This window comes from Prionailurus viverrinus, chromosome E3, assembly GCF_022837055.1.
Source record: "Prionailurus viverrinus isolate Anna chromosome E3, UM_Priviv_1.0, whole genome shotgun sequence".
Classification (NCBI taxonomy): Eukaryota; Metazoa; Chordata; class Mammalia; order Carnivora; family Felidae; genus Prionailurus; species Prionailurus viverrinus.
In genome coordinates, this window is record NC_062576.1 from 25,263,899 (window position 1) to 25,287,123 (window position 23,225).

Below are 23,225 nucleotides of genomic sequence, written 5' to 3' on the forward strand. Positions count from 1 at the left end.
AAATCTGCAATTGATTCTTTCTGGCTCCTCTTACCCACAGAATCTGTATTTTTCAAGCACTCCTGTTTTTTTTTTTTTTTCTAACGTGCAGTACAGATTAAGAAACTCCCTGTCCCCCAGGCTGCACGTTATCTTTTGTGACTCTCCACTGCTTTAACTTGAATGGTCACGGCACCTTGATCACGTGGATAGGAACTATAGCTGAGCCAATGTACGGGAAGAGAACTGGGGCCTCTCTCAGCAAGACCAGGCCACTGACAGTGCCAGTAGCTTGGTGCTACATCACCTGATGGGATTGGATACTGCTAGGGGCTGTTGGGCTGGGGTGAGAGGTTGAACCTGGGGAACCTGGAAACAGGTCAGTTGCACCTGGCCCATCTTCAGAGTTTGGGACTGACACAACTATAGACAAGGATCGACAGCAAAAGGGAGTCACAGTAGCACTTTATCAAGAGCTAGACACACCTTCTGATGCAGAGCTACTGGTAGAAGGTACATGAGAGAATATATCCTAGCTCCAATTTAACCACCCAGATGTGGGCTTGAAGGAAGTGAAAACAGACCCAGAAAGGCCAGACCTGCCAGACAGGGGCAGACCCTTATCAGCTTGCTCACCACAGTGGCCCAGAAGGAAGAAGAGTGCCATTCACAGGGGCTGAGCTCCAAGGCACAGTAACCTGAGCTCCTAGTAAAATATGGCCCAGTAAATGTATAGGCAGAAGTTCCCAAACTTTTTTCTGTGTGTGGTGCCTTTGTGTCTCGGTACCTTTGTTTTTTTATAGTTCCCCTCCCCGGGCTGAAAGAAACACCTAACAGCTTTGTTTATGAAGTAATAAGGTTCAAACAACTTTAATAAGTATTTGTGTCATTTCAACAACTGTTTTTTTTAATCCATATAAATGGAAAGAAAAAAACATTTGTGTTTCATTTTTAAATAACCACAACTAATTGCTACTAGTTTGCTGCAGCGCCCAGGGGTACCTTGGCACACAGTATGGGAACCACAGGTCAAGGTCCAACCAGTCAGATTAGCAGCTCATCCTACCTGAGAGAGAACCAGCAAAGCAAGTGGAAGTAGGAACATAGAGAAGGGACTAGAATAATATGCCCTTCCCCCACCCAGTCCCCAACAGCTACTAGTTGTAGGTCTGGACTGGGACCATGTTTGATTTCTGCAAAGGAGGTAGAAAATAAATGTCTTTAAGAACACTTTCGAGGAAGAGAATAGAAATTCCATGCCCTGTGAGACAGATTTCTGTCCCACATGGGTGGAGATCTGAGCTGTGGGGCCTTTGGAGATCAGCATGAAAAGTGGGGGGCTGGGAGGGAGGGCTTGTGGTTTTGAATGGTCGGGGAATCTTTATTCATAGGGTACAAGCATCTTGTGTGCGGTTGATGACATTCAGCTGTTACTTGATGATCACGTGATAAAGACCCAGACTATGTGTGGCTCCCCATTCATCAAACCAATAGAAGCAGAATGCCGGGTAAGAGGAAATGAGATTGAGGGTTCTTGATGTCTCATTAGCTCTGGGTTTGCTGGAGGAGGGAGAAGATTTTTAAGTTCAGTTAACAAAGAAGCTCACTTTTTCCTGATTGGAAAAAATACATAACTCAAGACTGAAAGCAATAACCATCCAAGTAAGCATATGGCACTCTGAGCCTTTACAGTAGTCTGCCAAAAGAGAAGATGAGATGATTTTAATGCACTGAATAAAAATACATTTGTAAAGTATTTTATGAGCTAGAGTAATCTAGAATATAAACTACATAAGGGTAGGGGTTTAGGCTCCTTTCTTGCCTCAGTGTTTGTGGAAGTGGCATAAGCTAAGGCCACTCTGGAGCCAGACTGCCTGGGTTCAAATTCTGGCTTTGTACCTTGTTGTGTGACCTTGGGAAAGTTACTTGAACTGTTCTATGTCCATTTCTGCATCTGTAAAGTGAGATTTGTAATAGTATCTCCCTCATAAATCTGTTGAATTAAACTGGTTTCATATATGTAAAGCACTCAGACCATCGCTTGTCACAGAGTAAGCATTATAGCTGCTATTAATATTATTCCATTGGGAAAACTGCATGAAGGCAAGGACTCTTGTTTTTTTCATTGCTGTATCCACATTGCCTAATGACCAGAACACTGGGGGCAAATAATAAGTACTTTCTTAAACAAGTGAATGAGCAAATGAATGAATGAATCCATCCAGTTTGTTCAGGCAATGGGTCTGTGTTGCAGAGTGGCAGGTTAATGATTCAGATATGAAATGCTAAATTCACAGAAATGGGAAGAGAAGCTGGTTCGTGTGCAGGAAATTTTGGAGGCCTGGTTGAAATGCCAAGCCACCTGGCTGTACCTGGAACCGATCTTCAGCTCAGAGGACATCATAGCCCAGATGCCAGAAGAGGGCAGGAAATTTGCCACCGTTGATAGTTACTGGAAATCACTCATGTCCCAAGCGGTGAGTTTTTCCTCCCTAGCACATCTCTCCATCAGGAATGTGGGATGCTGTACAGATGTTCCTCACTGCACATCGTAGCCATGTCCCTTGAAATTTATAAGTAAACTAGATTTTTTCAAATTTGATATTTTTTAAATTTTTTTCTAATTTTGAAAGTTGTTACTAAAAATTCAAATGTATAAATATGTAATACAGAGAGTGGAGGCCTTTTGAAAGCCTACCTCCTTAGAGGCAACTGTTAGTAGTTTGTATGATTTAGTTCTCATTCCTAATGAGGTAGAAGACTGTGTCACATGATAATGCAATAGAACTTTTATAGATTGAGGATCATTTTAGAATTCAAATCATTCTCCATATTCAGTTACCTAGTTATTTAACAAATGTTTATTCAATACCCAGCATTGAATTAACAGTCAGAAAACAACTTGAAGATGACTAGTATATGATTTCTGCCTTCATAAAATTCACTGTCTTGTGAGGAGAGACTCAGAGGTAAATAAGAGAGCTATAAAAGAAGTATATATAAACACCTTTTAGAACACAGAAGAGTGGTTTAGTTGCCTGGGAGTGTCAAGAAAGGCTGCAAAGGGGGCAACATCAGAAACAAGCCTTTTAGGATGAGTTCACTGGGCATACAGGGCAATCAGGGGTATCCATTAAGAGATGATACCTTTTTCCTTTTTGAAGTCAAGTGTACTCAAATTGGGGCTCACTTATAAAGAATTTATCTCAAGAATATTTATCTGTGTTAGTGGGAATTTATATTGCCCAACCAGTGGAGCCAGTTTTCATGATATCCTGCTTCCTCCAACTCCATATTAGTTCAGATTCTTCAGTTGCAAGTGTTCAGTAACAAAAGTTCCACTGAATAAATTTTAAAGATCAAATTGGCTTTTTTAAAGAATTCATAAATTGGGCACTATCCCATCTAACAAATAATAGGATGCTCAAAGGAGTTGTACAAAATGGAAAGTTTTTTTTTTTAATTTTTTAATGTTTAATTTTGAGAGAGAGAGCACGCAAGCAGGGGAGGGGCAGAGAGAGAGGGAGACACAGAGTCCAAAGCAGCCTCTAGGCTCCAAGCTGTCAGCACAGAGCCAGATTCGAGACTCATACCCATGAACCATGAGATCATGACCTGAACCAAAGTTGAACACTTAACCAATGAGCCACCCAGGAGCCCTGGAAGGTTTTTATAGAAGGAGGAGTCGACCATGTCCAGAGGAAGAGGATCATGTTGTATGAGCATTCACCCTTGTGGGATTAGGAGGCAGTTAGCTGGGCAGGGAAGTCAGCAATTGATGAGCTTGGTCATATACTCAATTATCAGTCTCAGAATCTAGGAACCCTGTGGTGATTCTCATTTTTTTATGGAACCTAGGTGAAAGATACCAGGGTTCTGGTGGCAGCAGACCAGCCACGGATGGCTGAGAGGCTTCAGGAAGCCAACCTCCTCTTAGAGGACATCCAGAAGGGGCTGAATGATTACTTGGAGAAGAAGAGACTGTTTTTCCCCAGGTATTCACTACTATTCTTTTGTTTGGAGTTACCTTTTTGACCCATGTATAGTTAGAATTACATTTTTCATCCTGAGGGTTGGCTTCTACCAATCTTTTTCATAGTTTTTTCCTGGTTTTCCATTCCCCACAAGACAGCTTTCAGGAGTAGGGCATGTCTTTCTGGTCATTGCTTAGAGTGAGGTTGAATGGACACCAGTAGGAACCAAATCATGGTCAAATACCCAGTTGAAGGGATATAGTAGTCCTGATTAAGAGCCTAGACTTGGGAGTTAAACAGACCTCTGTTTGAGTCCCAGCTTTTCCACTTATTAATCTTGAGACTTTTAGCAAATCTACCTGAGCCTCAGGTTCTTCACTGTAAAATAGAAATATAATAATGGCTCCTACCTCATATATTTGTGCAGATCAAGGAGATAATGCATGTAAAGCATTTAGCCATTTAAACAGTTAAATGTTTTTTGACATCAAATTTTGCAGTTTCTGGTAGGTATGTTTTTAAATATTTGACTCTTGTGAAATATTTATATTTTTGCTTCTGCGTAAAAGTCAGTCATTTTAGAGTGTTGGTTTCAGAAAGAGGATTCTCACTGCTGATATCTATCCATGTCATTTGACTTGAATTGGGATGTTGGTTTGATCCAAATTTGCTTTTAGGAAAAGTAAATTTTTGTGTTCCCTTTTATGGAGACAAAATTAGTTTCCTGCTTTCTACCACAAACTTAAAAAATTTTTTTTTTTAAGTAAGCTCCATGCCCAGTGTGGAGCTTAAACTCATGACCCTGAGATCAAGAGTCATATTCTCTACTGACTGAGCCAGCCAGGTGCCCCTCCACCAGAAATTTTTTTAAAATGGTTTGTTTAGGATTTACAAATGTCCTTGTGTCTATGCAGTGCAGCATTGTGTGATAGAACTTTCTACAATGATAGGAATGTTCTGTATTTGTGCTGTCCAATACAGTAGCCATTAGGCGCATGTAGCTATATAGCACTTTAAATGTGGCTAGGGTGCCTGAGAAAGTGAATTTTTAATGTATTTAATATTAATTTTGCAACGTAGATAGCCACGTACAGCTAATGGCTTCAGTTTTGGACAACACAAATACAGCACAAATCATGGAAGGAACCTGAACTTGGAAGTACAAAACTTAGGAAGAGGAAACCCCTGAGATTTGGGCTTTTAGTCCTGTACCCTGTCCTGTTATTCCTTATAAAAATATGAGCAATAGCCAACACTAACACAGCATTTACCATATACCAGGACACTTCTCTAGGTGCCTTACATGTATTAACTTACTTAAACTCAAAATAATCCTATGAAGTTGGAAGCATTATTATTATTTCCTTTTACAAATAAGGAAACACTAACTTGCCAGAAGACACAAGACTGGTAAATGGACAAGCTAGAATTCAATCCAGGCAGTCTGTATAAGATACCCTGTTATTTAATCTCTCTGAGACTGCTTTTCTCCCTAAATTACACACACACACACACACACACACACACACACACACGCACGCACACTCTATTCTCTCTCTCTCTCCCTCCCTCTTTCCCTCTCTCTCTCTCTCACCATGAATATCTCAGTTTCCTTACGCATTTTTATAAAGTCATGCACTCTCAGAAAACACTTTGAAAATGTTAATGAATAATTTCACATATTTGAAATTAATTTTGTCTTGAAAATATGGAGTGCTAAATAATGATTTTATGTTAAGTTATCCAAGTAATTTAATTATTACTCTTATGGCCTTTGAGCCTTATTCATTGTCACACTTGATGAGTCCATATAGATCACCTGTGTTAATTTCCCTTGGCAGTGAGAGAAATTGATATCCTCATTAGATATTGGTATGTTAGTCAGCCAACAAATAATTATTGCACTCTTCCTATCTGCTCAACATTGCAGCTATAATACATTAGTTTGCTTTGCATCATAACAAACCTCCCCATAACTTAGAAGCTTAACACAGCAACTGTTTATCTAGCTCATAATCCTGTGGACTTGCAAATAGGGCTGGAATCAGCAGGGTGGCTCTTCTGGTCTCATCAGGGCTCATTTATGTGCCTGGTCAGCTGGCAATTGATAGCCTCAGTGACTTGTCTAGTGGTTGGCTTCCTTTTGGCTGGAGCAGCCAGGATAGTTGGGCCACATGTCTTTCATCCTCCAGAAAGCTAGCCTGAATTTATTCACATGGTGGTGGTCGCAGGGTTCCCAAGGCCAGCCAAGAGTGGAAGCTGTAAGGCTTCTTAATGTCTAGGCTTGGAACTTGCACAAATGCGTGTTTGCTATAGTCTGTAGGCCAAAGCAGGACACAGAGCCCGGCCAAGTTTGAGACATGTAAAAATAGATTCGACCTCTTGTAAAGAGGAACCATAAATATCATGGCCATAAATATCATGACCATACACAGTGAAGATTGTAATATATGGTCCCTCAATATGGGACTTTTCATGTTAATGGTTACAGTTTGTCTGTAAAATAGAGGTTTGTCTATTGAACATTTGCTAAAAGTTTGTGGTTGCTGACTTAAGGGCCTGAGCAAGACAATGATTCTACCATCTTCTAACTTAAAACATGAAGTAAAGTCCTCTCCATATAGATAGTGATGTGATGTGTGGTCTGGGAGTGAACAGTCAAGAAAGAATTTTTGAGATGTTTCAAGTGCAAAAAATTTGGTTTTATTAAAGCATGGAGGAGCCCCTGGGTGGCTCAGTGGGTTGAGTGTCTGGTTCTTGATTTCAGCTCAGGTCATAATCCCAGGGTCATGGGATCGAGCTCTACATTGGCCTCTGCACTGAGTGTGGAGCCTGCTCGCTCGCTCTCTCTCTCTCCCTCCCTCTCCCTTTCCCCACCTCTCCCTTTTCCCTCCCCTCCCCCACTCACTCTCTCTAAAAGAAAGAAAGAAAGAAAGAAAGAAAGAAAGAAAGAAAGAAAGAAAGAAAGAAAGGGAAAGGAAAGAAAAGAAAAAAGAAAAGAAAAGAAAAGAAAGCAAGCACAGGGACAGGACCCATGGGCAGAGAGAGCTGCACTGGAATTGGGAGGAGCAATTGATTATATACTTTGGAGCTGGGAGAGGGGAGGTGAGTAGAGACAAATGAAGTTTCCAAAAGGATTTTCATATGTTAAAGAAGACTTAACAGGATCCTGGAGGTCTGGCTATTGTCAAGTGAAGGTTGTCTTTGCCTCTAGAAAAGTATTAACATTAAGACAGTTGTGAGTTCCTGGAGGAATATCATACTCTGCCTGTCTTAAGTATTTGGCAACGGACTGCAAGTTGTAAGGAAATCTAATTTTATCTACATTTCCTTTTGCCTTTGTTCTCCACATCAGATAGGTCAATAATGTACTTCTTATTTCACACTGTTAACATTTTCTGTCATACCTGGAGATAAGGAAAGACAAGGAAGTCTTCTCTCTCCTTCTAATAATGGTTCTGTACTGATTTTATATTAGAATCACCTTGGATTTTAAAACTATAGATCCCTAGACCTAACCCAAGTCACTTATATTAGACTCTCGAGGCAGTGGAACCTTAGCATTGGAGGTTTTTTTAAGCTCCACAGGTGATTCTAGAGTGCGAAGTTGAGAACTACTGCTGTATCCAAGTTTCCTCCAAAAGGTGGCACCCTGCCCCCAAGCCATATTAAACTCACATATACCAGCTTTCATCCTTTGTCTTGCTCTGAGTCAAAACTGTCTCCACCCTCTATGCTTTACAGAAGACTCTAGAATATATCTGGTGTTCACGGGTGTCATCTATCTGTTGGGGAGTATCACCTTCTTGGGAAAAGAGGTTCTCAAAAGAGATTCCAGTTGCATCTTCTTTTGCTTTAAAATAGGTTCTTCTTCCTGTCAAACGATGAGCTGCTGGAGATCTTGTCAGAGACCAAGGACCCCCTCCGCGTGCAGCCACACTTGAAGAAGTGCTTCGAAGGAATTGCCAAGCTAGAGTTTACAGACAGCCTGGAGATTGTAGGCATGATAAGCTCAGAAAAAGAAACCATTCCATTCAAACAGAAAATCTACCCAGCTCAAGCCAAAGTAACTCTTCTCTTATTCATTTTCATTCTTTTCTCCATAACAGAACAATACAGAGAGAAGCAGAGAGCATATTTATAGGTTAAGCACTTGGACTCGACTTCCGTACTGCCAGGGTGTGGAATACCTGAGTTCCACAGCTTAAGGACTATGTGACTTTGGGAAATTGCTTAATCTTTCTGAATCTCCATTTGCCCATCTCTAAGATGAGGGTTTTACTGCAATCCAAGTGACACAGTAAATTTATGGAAGGATTTCAACCAAACTTCATGTGGAGGCAATAACAGGCATCAGACCCAACAGCCGATGCTGTTCAGATCTCCATGATCAAAGCCCGATTAAAAGTGATCTAGTCAGACAGCTTTCTGGGGCAGGTGTTTTTAAAGGTCAATAAAACATTATGGAATCAATGCCATTTTACTCAGGTTTTGATACAAGTGTCCTTATATAATGAGTAAGATGTAAATTACTCCCTCTTCTGCTGAACATGATGGCACCATCAACTAGAAGTAGACAAGCACTCTTGGCTTTGCTTTGTTAACCATTTTTGCCAGCCACACATATAAGTTGTAATAACCAGGAATCACGTTACCAAATAGACACCAGCTAGCTCACAGGTGCCTGAAGTTACCTGAAATTCTAAAACTGAATAATTTGATGCATATTTGAAATACCTGTAGAGCTTTAAATAAAATTCAAATGCCCAGGTTGCATCCCATAACAAATTGAAACAGCTGGGAGTGGAAGTCAGGTATCCATATTTTTTAAGAATCTCCAAATCATTCCAGTGCACGACAAAGTTTGGGAACCACTGGAATAAGGCAAGAATTAGAACTGCTCATTAGAAATGAGCAATTATTTTATGAACTGAAACATAAATGTGTCATTTGCTTCCTGAGAAGTTGTCTGTTTCAGAAAATTACGTGAAATATGTGTCAAGAATCCATTTCCCCTTTTACGTGACACATACTTCCTAGAATGAAAAAATATAAATAATTAAATAAATATAAAACATATAATTAGAGAATATTGGCTTGAAGGGGTGTCAGACCTTTGGCCTCCCTCCAGCCTTGGTCCAGAGAGAGCTTGGGTTCTGCCCATGATGTGTCCCTCTGGGCTTAGCTAGCTTGCTCCTTTTTTGTCTCGCCCCACAGGGCATGGTGGAAAAGTGGCTCCAGCAGGTGGAGCAGATGATGCTTGCTAGTATGCAGGAAGTTATTAGACTTGGGATCGAAGCATATGTCCAGGTAAATGAGAATTGGGATATACATGCCAGGGTGTTGGTACAGCAACCACAACTCTGGGTTAAATGGATCAGTTATAACCACCCCTCTGTCTTCTACCAAAACCCACGCTAATCCTGTTGGGTAACACCTGACCCCTCTGTGCCCTCTCTTCTTTCCCTGTGAATCTTGGGGTGATGTACATATTTCCGATGAAATAGAAGCAGCTGGGACAAGACAACATGGTTAGCTTTAACCCTCTGGCTGCTCCCTGCCAAGTCCTTTCTGTGAAATGAATTGATGGTAGGAGGTTTTTTTAGAGCCCCTTCCAATTAAGCATTTTCCCTTCCAGGCTTTTAGGTTCCATTACACAAGCCCTAAACAGTACAACTCATTAAACTCCCAAAATTTTAGGGAAAGAAGGTATGACCGAAGAAAGCCAAAAGAAAAAGAGCTGGTGGCAATCACTCTTCAGCCAGCTCCTAGCAAGGCTAAATGTAGGCAGATCAGGTCTTTGTGCTCCTTGATTTGGGTGCCTTTTTGCCTTACTTTTCAGGGCCCCACCCCCATGACCCTTTCCATCAAACCAAAGAATATTCAGTTAATACCTTCCCACTAAAGTACAGGGTACTGACCCTGCTGTCCCTCTTGGTAGTAGTACATTGTAAATGAAAGGCCTATCCTTTGTCCTCCGATTTATTTTAAATTAAAAAACTAAGGAAAAATGGCTACCAGTATGAAATATTTCATGCAATTGCGTGTATATATATATAGCAAGAGTCAGCAAACATTTTCTGCAATGTAAATGTTTTTATAGTGTCTTCAGCTCTGTGGGCCACAAAAAAACAGCCTTGGATGATAGGTAAACAATGGGTATGGCTGTGTTACAATAAAACTTTATTTTCAGAAACAGAAGCAAGGCCAGATTCAGCCCTCTGGTCTTAGTTTGTAAAATCTATAGTTTAAAAACAAGTTTGAGGAGTTGCTGGGCATGGCTAAGGAACCTGGCACAGCACTACAATATTATATAGACATCAAAAAGAATGGGTATGAAAACTACTAAACAGCTCCTTTGATTATAACTGTGTAAAATTCTTGGATTGGGAATTTAAAATAATACTTGGATTGGGAATTTAAGAAAAAAAAACGAGTTGAGCTTGCTGATGATTTTTTTTTCTTTTTCATAAAATTCAGTGAGGAAGACATAAATCAGTAATCCCAGAGATGTCAAGCCTAGTAGCTTCTGAGGGTGGAGGAGGATTTTGTATTTCTTGAGGGGGTAAGGTGGTGGGGGATGTTTTTCAGACATTGATTTAAGTCACACAAGATGAAATGACCCTACCACCTGCCCCCACACACACCTTTCCAGGTCCCTCGTAATCAGTGGGTCTTGCAGTGGCCTGGCCAGGTGGTTATCTGTGTCTCTTCCATCTTTTGGACCAAGGAGGTGTCCCAAGCCCTGGTTGAAAAGACCCTACCGGTAAGTGAGCCTGTCATGAAGCTTGTAGAGGAGATTCAAGCTCGATTAAGCTTTGAATGACATATACTTAAAATAGCCCTATTTTCTGAACAACAACAAGAAAAAATCATAGCATCCAACTCTGACATTGGGAAAGCCAGGGTTTTCATGGGGACGGTGGGATGGATTTGGAATTGAGGCTATCCTGGAGTTCTCTAGTGTAACACCTCTCATGATCCTTCCCAGGTAGAAATACTAGGCTGTAATATACTAAATTTTTATCAGTCTTCACTTCCAGGGGTCAGCTTGGCAAAATTTCTATCAACAGAGACCTCTTATCTTCTTCCTGGGCCCAAATACCACCTGGTCCTGTTTTCCCCTCCTCCTTTACCATTACCACTTCTTGCCACCTGCAGTTCAACACAAACCCACCTACAACTCTTCATTCAGCTTTCTTTTAAGACTAAGAATGTTGAAGTCCTCCTTGTCCTCAGATCCAGACATGCATATTTCCAGTTAATTCCTTCCGTGGAGGCCAATGCTTGAGAGTTCAAGACCTGGATGGACTTGGGGGGTGCCTGGGTGGCTTAGTCGGTTAAGCATCCAACTCTTAATTTCGGCTGAGGTCATGGTTCATGGCTTTGAGCCCCATGTTGGACTCTGCACTGAGAGCACAGAGCCTGCTTGGGATTCTCTCTCTCTCTGTCCTTCCCCACCACCCCCCACCCCCACCATATGTATACACATTTTCTCTCTCTTTCTCTCTCTCTCTAAATAAAAGTTAAAAAAAAAAAAGACCCGGATGGACTTGGGTTCATATCTTGTACTTTCCCTTGTTAGCTGTGTGACCATGAGCAAGTTTTTTAATCTAAGTCTTGGTCTCCTTGGCTCTACAATGCGCCACAGTGCACCACATTGTAGTACAACATCATACTCTTCTGTGGGAGAGTTAAATGAAATACTAGCAAATGAGTCACTGCTAGAGACCAGGCTATGAATCCCACAGGGCAGAGGCTATGTCTGTTTTGCTCACTATTATATCTTCAGGGGTTACTGCAATGCTGAGCACATAGTAGGTGCTAAATATTTGCTGAACAAATGAATTGTAACTCCATTCCCAACCTTTTTACCATAAACATACTTTCCCATGTTTATCCCATTAGACCTTCTGTTATTCCCCCTGTAGATGACTGGCTGCAGACAAGAAAATATTTTAGTTTATTGTATTTTGTCTTATACCTTAAAATTAGAACATTAGTATTTAGCCAGCATTCAAATTTCTACAGATTCCATGTTGATAATTCCTACAAATATACTTTACACTTGCTGACTGCTTTCATGTATTTCATTTCACACTTTTGAAACACTAAAGAATTATGATTTTTGTGACTGCATCTCTGTGCCCCAGTTTTCCTACCTGTAAAAGGAGAGCCTGCTTCCCATCACACATCAGTGCCATAGAGTACCTGTGTGTTGAATGATGTGGCTCAGTGTCTTAAAGGAAGCAAATGTTGATACAGGATCACCACCCATGCATCCATCCATCCATCCAGTATTCCTTTAATAAATATTTGTTTGACATCTGCCCTGTGCTGAAATGATGCTACTAGGCAAAGGGAATTAGAAGTGAATCAGAGCAACATGGTCCCTGTCCTCATGAATTTACAGTCTAGTGGGGGAGATAAAAAGTCTCTTCAGTAGGCGTGTGATAAGGAAAGCTTAGGGATTCAAGAAGCATGGGAAGGAAGAAGAGAAGAGAGAGGTTAGGATTAGAGATGATTTCCCAGGAAAATGGTGCCTAAGAGGAGACCTAAAATATAAACAGGGATTAGCCAAGCAAAAAAACAGGAGAAAGAGTGTTTGAGAGAGAGAGAGAGAGAAACCACAATGTGCAAAAGTCTGAAGATGAAAAATGTGGTGCATTCCAGCAACTGAAGGCACTTGGGTCCAGAATAGCTGTGGAATGAGTGTGGTTAAGAAAGATGTGGGGAGGGGTGCCTGACTGGCTCAGTTGGCAGAGCATGGGACTCTTGATCTTGGGGTTGTGAGTTTGAGCCCCACACTGGGTGTAGAGATTACTTAAAAATAAAATCTTAAAAAAAAAAAAAAAAAGATGCATCACCAAGAGTTTTCCAGACTCACAGCAAGGACAATGGGGAGGCATTGAAAAGGCATTTTTTTTTTTTTGGCTATGTGTCAGGTACCTTATTAATAATAATAACAACCATCAGTATTTACTGGATGCTTTATTCACACTGTGCCAAGTGCTTCGCCATTTCATTTAATCTTCAAAACAGCTCCAAGAGATAGCTGAAATTATCTAGACTCGGCAGAACAGGAGACTAAGACTCAGCAGGTTACTCTATTTTGCCCAGACCTGCATAGCTAGGAAGTGGGGAAGGTGAGCTATGGACCTAAGGTGGTCTCACTTTTTTTCCTCTTTAAAATGTATTTGTATTTTTTAACTCTTTATTTCGAAGTAATGTCAGACTCACAAATAATGTTGCAAAAATAATGCAAAGAGTTCTCATATCCAGATTCACCCAAAATTAACATCTTAAATAGCCACAATATGATTATAATTATCCAAATCAGGAAACCAACATTGATGTAAGATACATTCTTATCTAATCTATTCCAGGATCATGGTTTACATACATTTACTTTTCACATCTCCTGTGTCTCCTTTAATCTGAAAAAGTTTCCATTTTTTAAAATTCTGATTTACTGCATAATTTATATACAGTAAAATTCACCCTTTTTAGTGTACAGTTCTGAGTTTCAACACATACATACATTCGTGTAACCCATCACAATCAAGATACAGAACAGTTGCATGCCCCCCAAAGTTCCCTCACTCCCTTTGTAGCAATCCCTTCCCCTGTTCCACGCCTCTGGCAACTACCAAGCTGTTGTCTGCTCCTGTATTTTGTCTTTTCCACAGTATCATAACAATAAAATCAAGATATCTGGCCTTTCCAATTTGACTTCTTTCAGTTAGCATAATGCATTTGAAATTTGTCTTGAGGTTAATGAAGAGAGTGAGGGAAAGGTTGCTGGAGGGATGGCTTGGGCCATGGGCTGGTGGATGGTGCCATTCCCCAAGAGGGGATTACAGAGAAGAATCCAGTTTAACCAGATGTCCCCTCCTGTGCCCCTGCCAGGATTTTCTGAAAAAGAGCAACAATCAGATCGCACAGATTGTCCAGCTGGTTCGAGGGAAGCTAAGCAGTGGGGCTCGACTCACCCTCGGGGCCCTCACGGTCATCGATGTCCATGGTGAGCAAGGAGGCTTCTCTGGCATTTCTGTCTGTCTAGGAATAGCAACCAGGCTTGCTGCTCTCCATTCTCCTGGATGGAGTGATTCAGGGTCTCCTTTCCTGTTAGGGAGAGGCTTCTCTAACTGTAAGTAAGGTGAGGGAGTAAGAAGTCAAGGCTTCTATGAATCTCCACCTCCTTTTCTCTCCCATCCCCACCCTTATTTCCAGGGAACCCCTAAGCAGGGCCCTCTCACTGAGACCATGATGGCCAAAGCCATTTCTAAGATTCACCAACTTGGAACATTTTCTTGAGGCTGACCATAGCTAATATTTTTGAATACCCACCAGGTACGAGGCTTTGTGCTCAGTGCTTGACATACATTATCTTGTTTTTATACACACTTAACAAATTAAGAACCTGAGGCTTAGAGGGTTAAATAACTCACCAGAGAGGAATACAGCTACTAAGTAGCAGAAGCTGTTTTGTAATGTGATGTCATTGATTTAATGGTAATTCTTTGTCTGATTCCAAACCCAAGAGACTGGAAATGGGCAGTGTATGCAGGGAGAGAACGGGTAAGAGATAATGCCTTCCAGCAATTCCTTTAAAAAAAAATGGGAATGCAAGCTGGTGCAGCCACTCTGGAAAACAGTATGGAGGTTCCTCAAAAAACTAAAAATAGAACTACCCTACAACCCAGCAATTGCATTACTAGGCATTTATCCATGGGATACAGGTGTGCTGTTTCAAAGGGACACGTGCATCCCCATGTTTATAGCAGCACTATCAACAATAGCCAAAGTATGGAAAGAGCCCAAATGTCCATCGACGGATGAATGGTTAAAGAAGATGTGGTATATATATGCAAAATGGAGTATTACTCGGCAATCAAAAAGAATGGAATCTTGCCATTTGCAACTATGTGGATGGAACTGGAGGGTATTATGCTAAGTGAAATTAGTCAGAGAAAGACAAAAATCATATGACTTCACTCATATGAGGACTTTAAGAGACAAAACGGATGAACATAAGGGAAGGGAAACAAAAATAATATAAAAACAGGGAGGGGGACGAAACAGAAGAGACTCATAAATATGGAGAACAAACTGAGGGTTACGGGAGGGGTTGTAGGAGGGGGGATGGGCTAAATGGGTAAGGGGCACTAAGGAATCTACTCCTGAAATCATTGTTGCACTATATACTAACTAATTTGGATGTAAATTTAAAAAAATAAAAAATAAAATTTTTTAAAAAAAAGGAGAGGAGGAGGAGGAAGAACTGGGGCCTTTATATAAAACAAACCACCCCCTCACCCTCACTCCATCACCACCAAGGAAACTAGGGCTGGACTAGCTGGTTGCCTGGAAACAGTGTCTCTCTTGTTCATACACCCAGCTGCCTCCTGGCATTTTGTGGCATCTTGTTCTCCTTAAGATTGATGCTCATTTCTATCTAATTTTGCTTGGATAGACAAGCATGAAATCAGGGAGAGAGAAGGGAGAATGCAAACTTCATCTAGTAGGAGTAAGAAGTGCATGTGTGGTTACTGCCCAGGGTTCCCCAGAATGGTTGTGTTCACACATTTGCACATACACACTCGGGCACGCACACGTGCACGCGCACACACACACACACACACACACACACACACACACACACATGCTGCATCATGCAGGCATTCCCCATACTCAGTCCCTTGAGAGTCATCTTCCTCTTGGATCCCTCATGGAGACCCCTATTCCTGCTACTACTCTGTGGTTTCTCTGAAGAACCTGGAGGTGAATTACATTCCTCAGGAAGGACAGAAGAGCTATTGGTGTAATCTTCAAGGACTCTTCTCTGGAGGGTTTTGGATTTTACTGTCATGAAGAAGACTTCTCTTCACAGAGGGGCAGTAGACTAACAGAAGCATCCTTTGCAAAGTTATGTTTCTGAGATACTAAATTCAGGCTACTGTCCTAGTTATGAGATCTCAATAGCTCTCATCCAAGCATTCCATAAAAAATAACTAATGATTCTCATAAACCTTTATTTATTCTTCAACTTCAGGGCTCCCATAACTGTGAGAAAATTAAATTAGGCTCATAATCCTATGAGAGAAATAAGGACACCCAGAAGTATATCTCCCATCTGTTTTCTCAGGCCCCGAGATGGAAAGACTATATGTAACCATGGGTTCTAGGGACCCCTTCCCTTGCCAACTGCATCAGGCCAAGCTGACTGTATTCTCCTGGGATATCCTAGAAGCCTGGAACAGGGTCAAAAGGACCATATTGGGGATTTGACAGCATTTGGGGTAACTACATATTGCAAATCTCTCTGGGTCAGTCCCCCCAGAATTTAGGAACAATAACAATAGCTAGTATTTATATAATCTTTCCTTTTTTCTTTCTTTCATCTATCTGTATCTGCATATATATGTGGATATATTTATATATGTACACATGTATGTGTACATATGTGTGTATATACATGTCTGTGTATACAGTTGGCCTGTGACCAACCTGGGTTTGAACTGCACAGGTCCACGTAGAAGCAAATTTTTTCAATAAGTACAATACAGTACTGTAAATGTATTGTCTCTTCATGACTTTCATAATAATATTTTCTCTAGCTTACTTTATTGTGAGAATACAGTATATGATACATATAACTTGCAAAATATGTGTTAATTGGCCACTTGTTATCTGTAAGGTTTCCAGTCTAAGAGTAGACTGTTAGTAATTAGGTTTGAAGGGAGTTGAAAGTTATAAGCAAATTTTTGACTCTACAGTGGTTAGGCACCCCAACCCCTACGTTGTCCAAAGGTAAACTGTATATACAGTTAATCCTCCTAATAACCTTCTAATAACCCTAGAAGGTGGGTACCATGTTATCCCCATTTTACAGACTATGCAACTCAAGAGAGAGGTTGCGTAACCTGCTCAAAGTCACGTAGCTAGTTAATGGCAGAACCAGAATTTGGATCCAGGCAGTCTGACTTCAGAGTACGCACTTTTAATGCCCCTGCTGTACTGTCTGAGAGAAGACAATGTAGCATGTTCTCTGCCAGGCTTCTTGGGAGAAGCAAAGTCCAGCTTCTGAAAGATATTGCTGCCTGTAGGTTAGGAGTGGGCAGGGAAGCTAGTTGAGCCTGAAACTGTTTGGATAGTGAAGGGTGGCCTGGATAATGTCCTGACATCCTGAGCAGTCTCTGGACATATGAGTATGCTGATGGCTCTGCATTTGTGTGTTTCCACATCTGCATCTGTTCCAATAGCTCGCGACGTGGTGGCCAAGTTATCTGAGGATAATATTTGTGATCTAAATGATTTCCAGTGGATCTCCCAGCTGCGTTACTACTGGGATTCAAAGGATGTACAGGTGCAGATGATCACCACAGAAGTCTTATATGGCTATGAGTACTTGGGGAACTCCCCCCGGCTGGTGATTACACCCCTCACCGACCGCTGCTACAGGTAACCTCTGGGCCTCCCCCAAGACCTGAAGGGTGAATAGAATGCCAGAAGGAAAACCTTCTGGGGAAGAAGGTGTGGAGATCTTGAGTTTGTAACCTTTACCCTCTACATTTCAGGTACTCAGATTGTAGAATTTTGTCCTTAATTATCATGGTCCCACAACAGGCGTGGAAATTAGCCCTTAGGCCATAAATGAGAACCCAGTAGGAATCCTAATGCAAATTAATGTGGCCAAACCAACAAGCAGAATGTTGATGCCTGTCCTTAAAAATGCCCCAGTACTGGGGTGCCTGGGTGACTCAGTCAGTTGAGCGTCGACTCTTGATTTCAGCTCAGGTCATGATCTCAGAGTTCATGGGGTGGAGCCCTATATCGGGCTCTGCACTGACAATGCAGAGCCTGCTTGGGGTTCTCTCTCTCTCTCTTTCTCTTTCTCTCTGCCCCTCCCCTGCTTGTGCTCTATTTCTCTCTCTCTCTCTCTCTCTCTCTCTCTCTCTCTCTCTGTCTCTCTCTCTCTCAAAATAAATGAACTTTAAAAAAAAAATGCCACAGTATTTAAGTAGAAAGCTCTCCATTGGCAGGAATCAAGATGGTGCCTGGAGATCCCATAGACAAAAGAATCAAAAGGGGCCATGTGAAGGACTCAGGCAAGGAGTCTCTAAGCTCAGCCAGCCAGTCTGATGGAGAGACGTAGTCATTCTATGCTCAGCAAAGTGCTTTTCCACTTTCCTTGGTATTCATAACATTAGAAATGTGAACTTTGTGAATGTGTCAACTTTGTGATGTTTAGATTTTCTTTGATTTTGTATATTCCTTAAAGTGGAATTTTTTAAATTAAAAAGACAATTCCTGAGTGTTTTGTCCTTTGAAAGTCCTCAAACACCTGTTTTCTGTGTTCTGTGATTTTTGTTCTTCATTCATTTGTTTCATTATTCACTAGTCATTTCTTAAAGTCTCCTGTGCCCCATGCATGACCTCAAGAAACCCTCAATCTAATGGGGTCAGGGGAGAGAGATAGATGATTATAAGATGGTGTGTTAACTGAAACTATAGAGGCCCATACAATGGACTGTAGCGCCACACTTAACACATCATTAATTTCTAATATTTATTTTACCCCTACTGTATCAAACTGAATCAAATACAGGTCCTGAACTCAAGAGTTCATAATCCAGTGGGAGAAATGGATTTATTTTCACCACTCCATTAGAACTGGTGATATTTCATGTGTGGAGTTTATGAAGATTTTTTACCTTTATTTGATTCATTTGTGTATGTATTCATTTATCCATTCAATCATTCATTAAAACAAATGTTTATGGGTGCCACCCATGCACCAGGCTCTAAGATTACAGTACTGAGTAAAACAGAATTTTTTACAATGATGATATCCTGGTCATATAATCAGGGAAAAAATTTAAAGCTATTTGTAGGAGTCAAAACAAAATAAAGCAAAAGTCTCTTTCTTCCCTGTGTCTTAGGACTTGGGCACCGAATTCTTATTTTCTTCCCTTAGGACACTGATGGGGGCTTTGAAGCTGAACCTTGGGGGAGCTCCGGAGGGACCAGCTGGTACAGGAAAGACAGAAACCACAAAAGATCTGGCCAAAGCTTTGGCCAAGCAGGTAGGGAAATGCTGTCTGTTCTCACCCTCTCTTGTCATCCCTGTCTAGACTCCTATCAGGGGAGTGGGCATTAAGTTCAAGATGGTTAAGGGTGAGAGAGGCAGAGTTGGGCCCCAGCTCCTACAGTGGAATAGGAAGAGAAGAGCCACACCCGTGTTTTATGGTGCAGGGTAATTCAGATATGAGGGAACCCACCCCTAATGGTGCCCACATTCTCCTTCTCTAGTGTGTGGTCTTCAACTGCTCAGATGGTCTGGATTACAAAGCCATGGGGAAGTTCTTCAAGGGACTGGCCCAGGCCGGAGCATGGGCCTGCTTTGATGAGTTCAACAGAATTGAGGTAATGCTGCAACGGGACTACAGAGCAGATATTGGATATGCAGGGGCCTTTTTCTGGGCTCTTAGGTGCTCAGTGACAGTGCCTTATGTCTCCTCTAAGACTGTTGCACAGAGTAAGTACTCAATGAACTAAACAAAAACAGTCCCAAGGAGACAAAGTGCATATTTTATATACATATGGATCCTCAGTAAGTATATTCATTCCTTCGCTCCCTCATTCAAAAATTTATTGAGTAGCTAGTATATGTCAGATACTCCGCAATTGTTCATGACACAAAGATAAGTAAGAAATGATTTTGCCCTCTGAGTGTTAGAATTTAGCAAAGGGAAATAAAAAGTAAGTGAAGCACATAGAATATGATAGAAGTCTATGGTAGTGGTACAAAAGAGGCATCACAAAAGAGAGGGGGTTATTAATTCTATTTGGGTAGGGAATTTAGGTCAGGAAATGTAAACATGCAATGGGAACCAATAAACACTGAGTACATACTATGGGTCAAGCATTATGCTAGGTGCTGGAACAGAGATAAAATACTATGGAAACTAGTAACACACACACACACACACACACACACACACACACACATCAATTTTCTTTTTCTTTACCAAAACCCCAAATCATTCTTGTAATTTTGAAGGTGAAAGTCTGGTTTTTAGGTGATTGGGTTTTTTCATTGCTAAGTGAAGGAGACTCTGGCAGAGTTGGGTGGTGGCTGTCAGAGCAAGAGCTCACATCTGCCCACTATTCTCACTCCAGGTAGAAGTGCTATCTGTGGTGGCTCAGCAGATTCTCAGCATTCAACAAGCCATTATCCGGAAGCTAAAGACATTCATCTTTGAAGGCACCGAGCTCCTTCTGAACCCAACCTGCGCTGTCTTCATCACCATGAACCCTGGATATGCTGGCAGGGCTGAGCTGCCAGATAACCTCAAGGTAAACGTGAGCGTGTATAAATTCTGCGTGTATTGTATGGTGTAGAAACCTCTGGAGGTAACAGAAGATCTCACAGAGAAGGCAAATAATGGGTGACATTTTTCAGCTGTGAGAATTAATAGTGGAGCAATGGTAGTAAGTTAGTCCCCAGAACCTAACTGTTGCCCCAACAATGTCTCGTGGGGGAGGGGCATAGATCCATAATGAACAATGGCAATTAGAAGACAATGAACACTGGAACAAGAGTCACTATTTCTGTTGTCTACAGGAGGTCAATGAGAGGAACCAGCTGGGCGTGGTAGGGACTCTGACAAATGCCCCCTCTAGAGGGAGCAGCCCTTACTTAGCCGCCAGCCTACTGTTGCCAAGCAGGAATTGTCACATCTTCTCATTTTTCAGGAAAAGCCAGACATTTGGATTTTTACATGTAATCTGATTGTTGTGATCCTGGCTAAATGCAAAAAAAAAAAAAAAAAAAAAAAAATCACTGTAGGCCAAACAAAAACATCTCATAAGACAGCATCAAAGGTAGTCACAGAGAACTCTGGGAAACCTAGGCAGAACCACATGGAGGTCCTCTTCATTACCAGCCTGCTTAAGCTGAAGTGGTGTCCATATCAAAACAGGCTGTTCCAACCAGCTGCAGAGAGGACAAGGAAGTATGTATGTCCCCAGTGCCTACTGCTGAGCTGGCCTGAGTTGCAGCCATGGTAACAGCTACTGGTCCTGCTGCTAGTAGAGAAGGAAGGTGCCTCTGAAGGGAAAGTCAACCAGGCCATCTTCAAGGGAATAGGCTGTAGATTGTGCTCTGATGGAAGGAAAAAACCCAAAGTACAAAATGGCTGGATCTCCTGTACGAGGAGACCCTAGCACCCCAACTACATGAAAAGAGGGACCAGAGAGAGACTTCTAGGCCTGCTTCTTTATGGATTTTCCTCTACGTTATTAATTCCATGAGTGGAATTCACAAGACACAAGAGTGGAAGACACAAGAGAGACCCAGACAAACCCATATGAGTACTTCATGTGCCAGAAACGCGTCTGATTAGTGCTCTGCGATCTTATTCAGACACTTCTCACTGCCCCCCAAATGGAAAAGAGTCAGGGAGATCCTTAGTAATGACTCCTCCCGTCTAGGCCAGGATAGGCCAATGAGCACCAAAGTGCAATATGGATCCACATTTCTCATTTTTACCACCCAACGGTTGTAATCTCCCCCACCCCCTGCCACACCCCTCCCAGCCAGCAACCCTGTCAAGTCTGTATAAGCAGCTTTCGTGAGATAGTGTGGTATAGCAGAAATCACCAGGGGGTGGTGTCAGGAAGCCTGGGTTCTAGTCCTGGCTCTACCTGTAACTGACTGTTTGGACTTCTGTAAGATCTAAGGTAATAACAATAGCTGATGCTTATTGAACACTCACTTATGTGCCACACACTGTTCTAAGCACTTCACTCATATGATATCATTTGTTCTCATGAGAACAATACAGTTGTTGGCCCATTTTGAGGTGAAATAACTAGAGGGAAATTACTTGCCCACAGCCAATAGGCAGCAGTACAAGTACTCAGATCAGTATCTGTCTGACTTCAAGATTCTTCAGATATATATTGGTCCTGCATTCCTAAATGACTTCCTCTGTCCTTAATGAACAAAGGAAAGGTCTGATAGTTGAATGGTACTCATTTGGCATAGGGAAATGAGGTGTTATTAGAATACCAGCACCTAAGGCCTTCCACATAACCACTGAGGGACCCAATGTGGCAACATGTACATAGACAGGGCCAGTGGGGAGGTTAGCTGGGCAGTGGATCTGCCCAACAAAGACGGTCTCTCGGCATTGACTTGTCCTCCTGCTTTTCTTTCCTTGATTTCACTGGAATGGTGTGAATGACTTTCCTGCTTCTCTTTGTATCTGTAAATACACCTTCTCCCAGAGTTTACTGTATGTGTTCAGGTTCTCAGTGGCTTTTTCTTTTCTTTTCTTTTCTGGCCATTTGTTTTCTAGGCCTTATTCCGGACAGTTGCCATGATGGTGCCAGATTATGCCCTCATTGGGGAAATTTCCCTCTATTCCATGGGGTTTCTGGACTCCAGAAGGTATGTGATATTGGCTTTCCAATAGGTTCTAAAGGTCCTGAAAGAGTGCCTTTTGTGTGGTGGATTCAAGTTAGGTTGCCCATTGGAAGAAAAAAAGAAACAAGAAATGGACTTTGGCTCCCTTGTTGATGTGACAGCAACTTAGCCCTGGCTTTGGTCCTGACCAGGAAATGGTCCAAATTCCCAAGAAAGAGCCTCCTCTCTCTTTATATATACGTGGACTTCTGCTAAAGAAATCGGCCACTCATCTTCTCTTTATCCCAACCCTGTGTAAACACACACACACACACACACACACACACACACACACACACACACACAGCTTAAGGCAAGACTTTAAAACATGAAATTATTCCAAGATTAAAGAGGAAATTTTTAATATGATTTAGAATTAACATTGTCAACAGCATAACATTTATTGACTTTAAATGTTTTTTAATGTTTATTTTATTTTTGAGAGAGAGAGAGGCGCAGAGTGTGAGCAGGGAAGGGGCAGAGAGGGAGGGAGACACAGTATCTGAAGAAGACTCCAGGCTCTGAGCTGTCAGCACAGAGGCCAATGCGGGGCTCGAACCCATGAACTGTGAGATCGTGACCTGAGCCGAAGTCAGGCACTTAACTGACTGAGCCACCCAGGCTCCCCTGTTTATTGACTTTAATGGATATGGGAAAAAATTGTTAGGTTATAGAAGTGAAAAAAGCAAGTTTCTTCTCAGTGACCCTGAGTTCCATTCTCCAGGGGTTAATATTGTTGATAGTTTGATGTTTCTTCTAAAATGTGTGTTTGTGCATGTGTGTGTGCTCATATATTC

At 41.7% G+C, this 23,225-nt stretch overlaps 1 protein-coding gene across 5 annotated transcripts in view; it reads left to right on the forward strand.

Moving 5' to 3' along the window:
* Positions 1–23,225, forward strand: part of DNAH3 (dynein axonemal heavy chain 3) — a 170,856-nt gene that overhangs the window by 59,363 nt on the left and 88,268 nt on the right. For all 5 annotated transcript variants that reach the window (XR_007147732.1, XM_047838156.1, XM_047838154.1 and 2 more), the window contains 12 exons: positions 1,371–1,487; positions 2,277–2,456; positions 3,838–3,974; positions 7,818–8,019; positions 9,171–9,263; positions 10,609–10,719; positions 13,863–13,977; positions 17,219–17,417; positions 18,934–19,042; positions 19,269–19,382; positions 20,139–20,315; positions 22,322–22,413. Coding sequence is in view for 4 of the 5 variants with exons in the window: in XM_047838156.1 (XP_047694112.1) it covers positions 1,371–1,487; positions 2,277–2,456; positions 3,838–3,974; positions 7,818–8,019; positions 9,171–9,263; positions 10,609–10,719; positions 13,863–13,977; positions 17,219–17,417; positions 18,934–19,042; positions 19,269–19,382; positions 20,139–20,315; positions 22,322–22,413 (1,646 nt within the window). In the remaining variant the exon portion in view is untranslated. The remainder of the gene's footprint in view (positions 1–1,370; positions 1,488–2,276; positions 2,457–3,837; positions 3,975–7,817; positions 8,020–9,170; positions 9,264–10,608; positions 10,720–13,862; positions 13,978–17,218; positions 17,418–18,933; positions 19,043–19,268; positions 19,383–20,138; positions 20,316–22,321; positions 22,414–23,225) is intronic.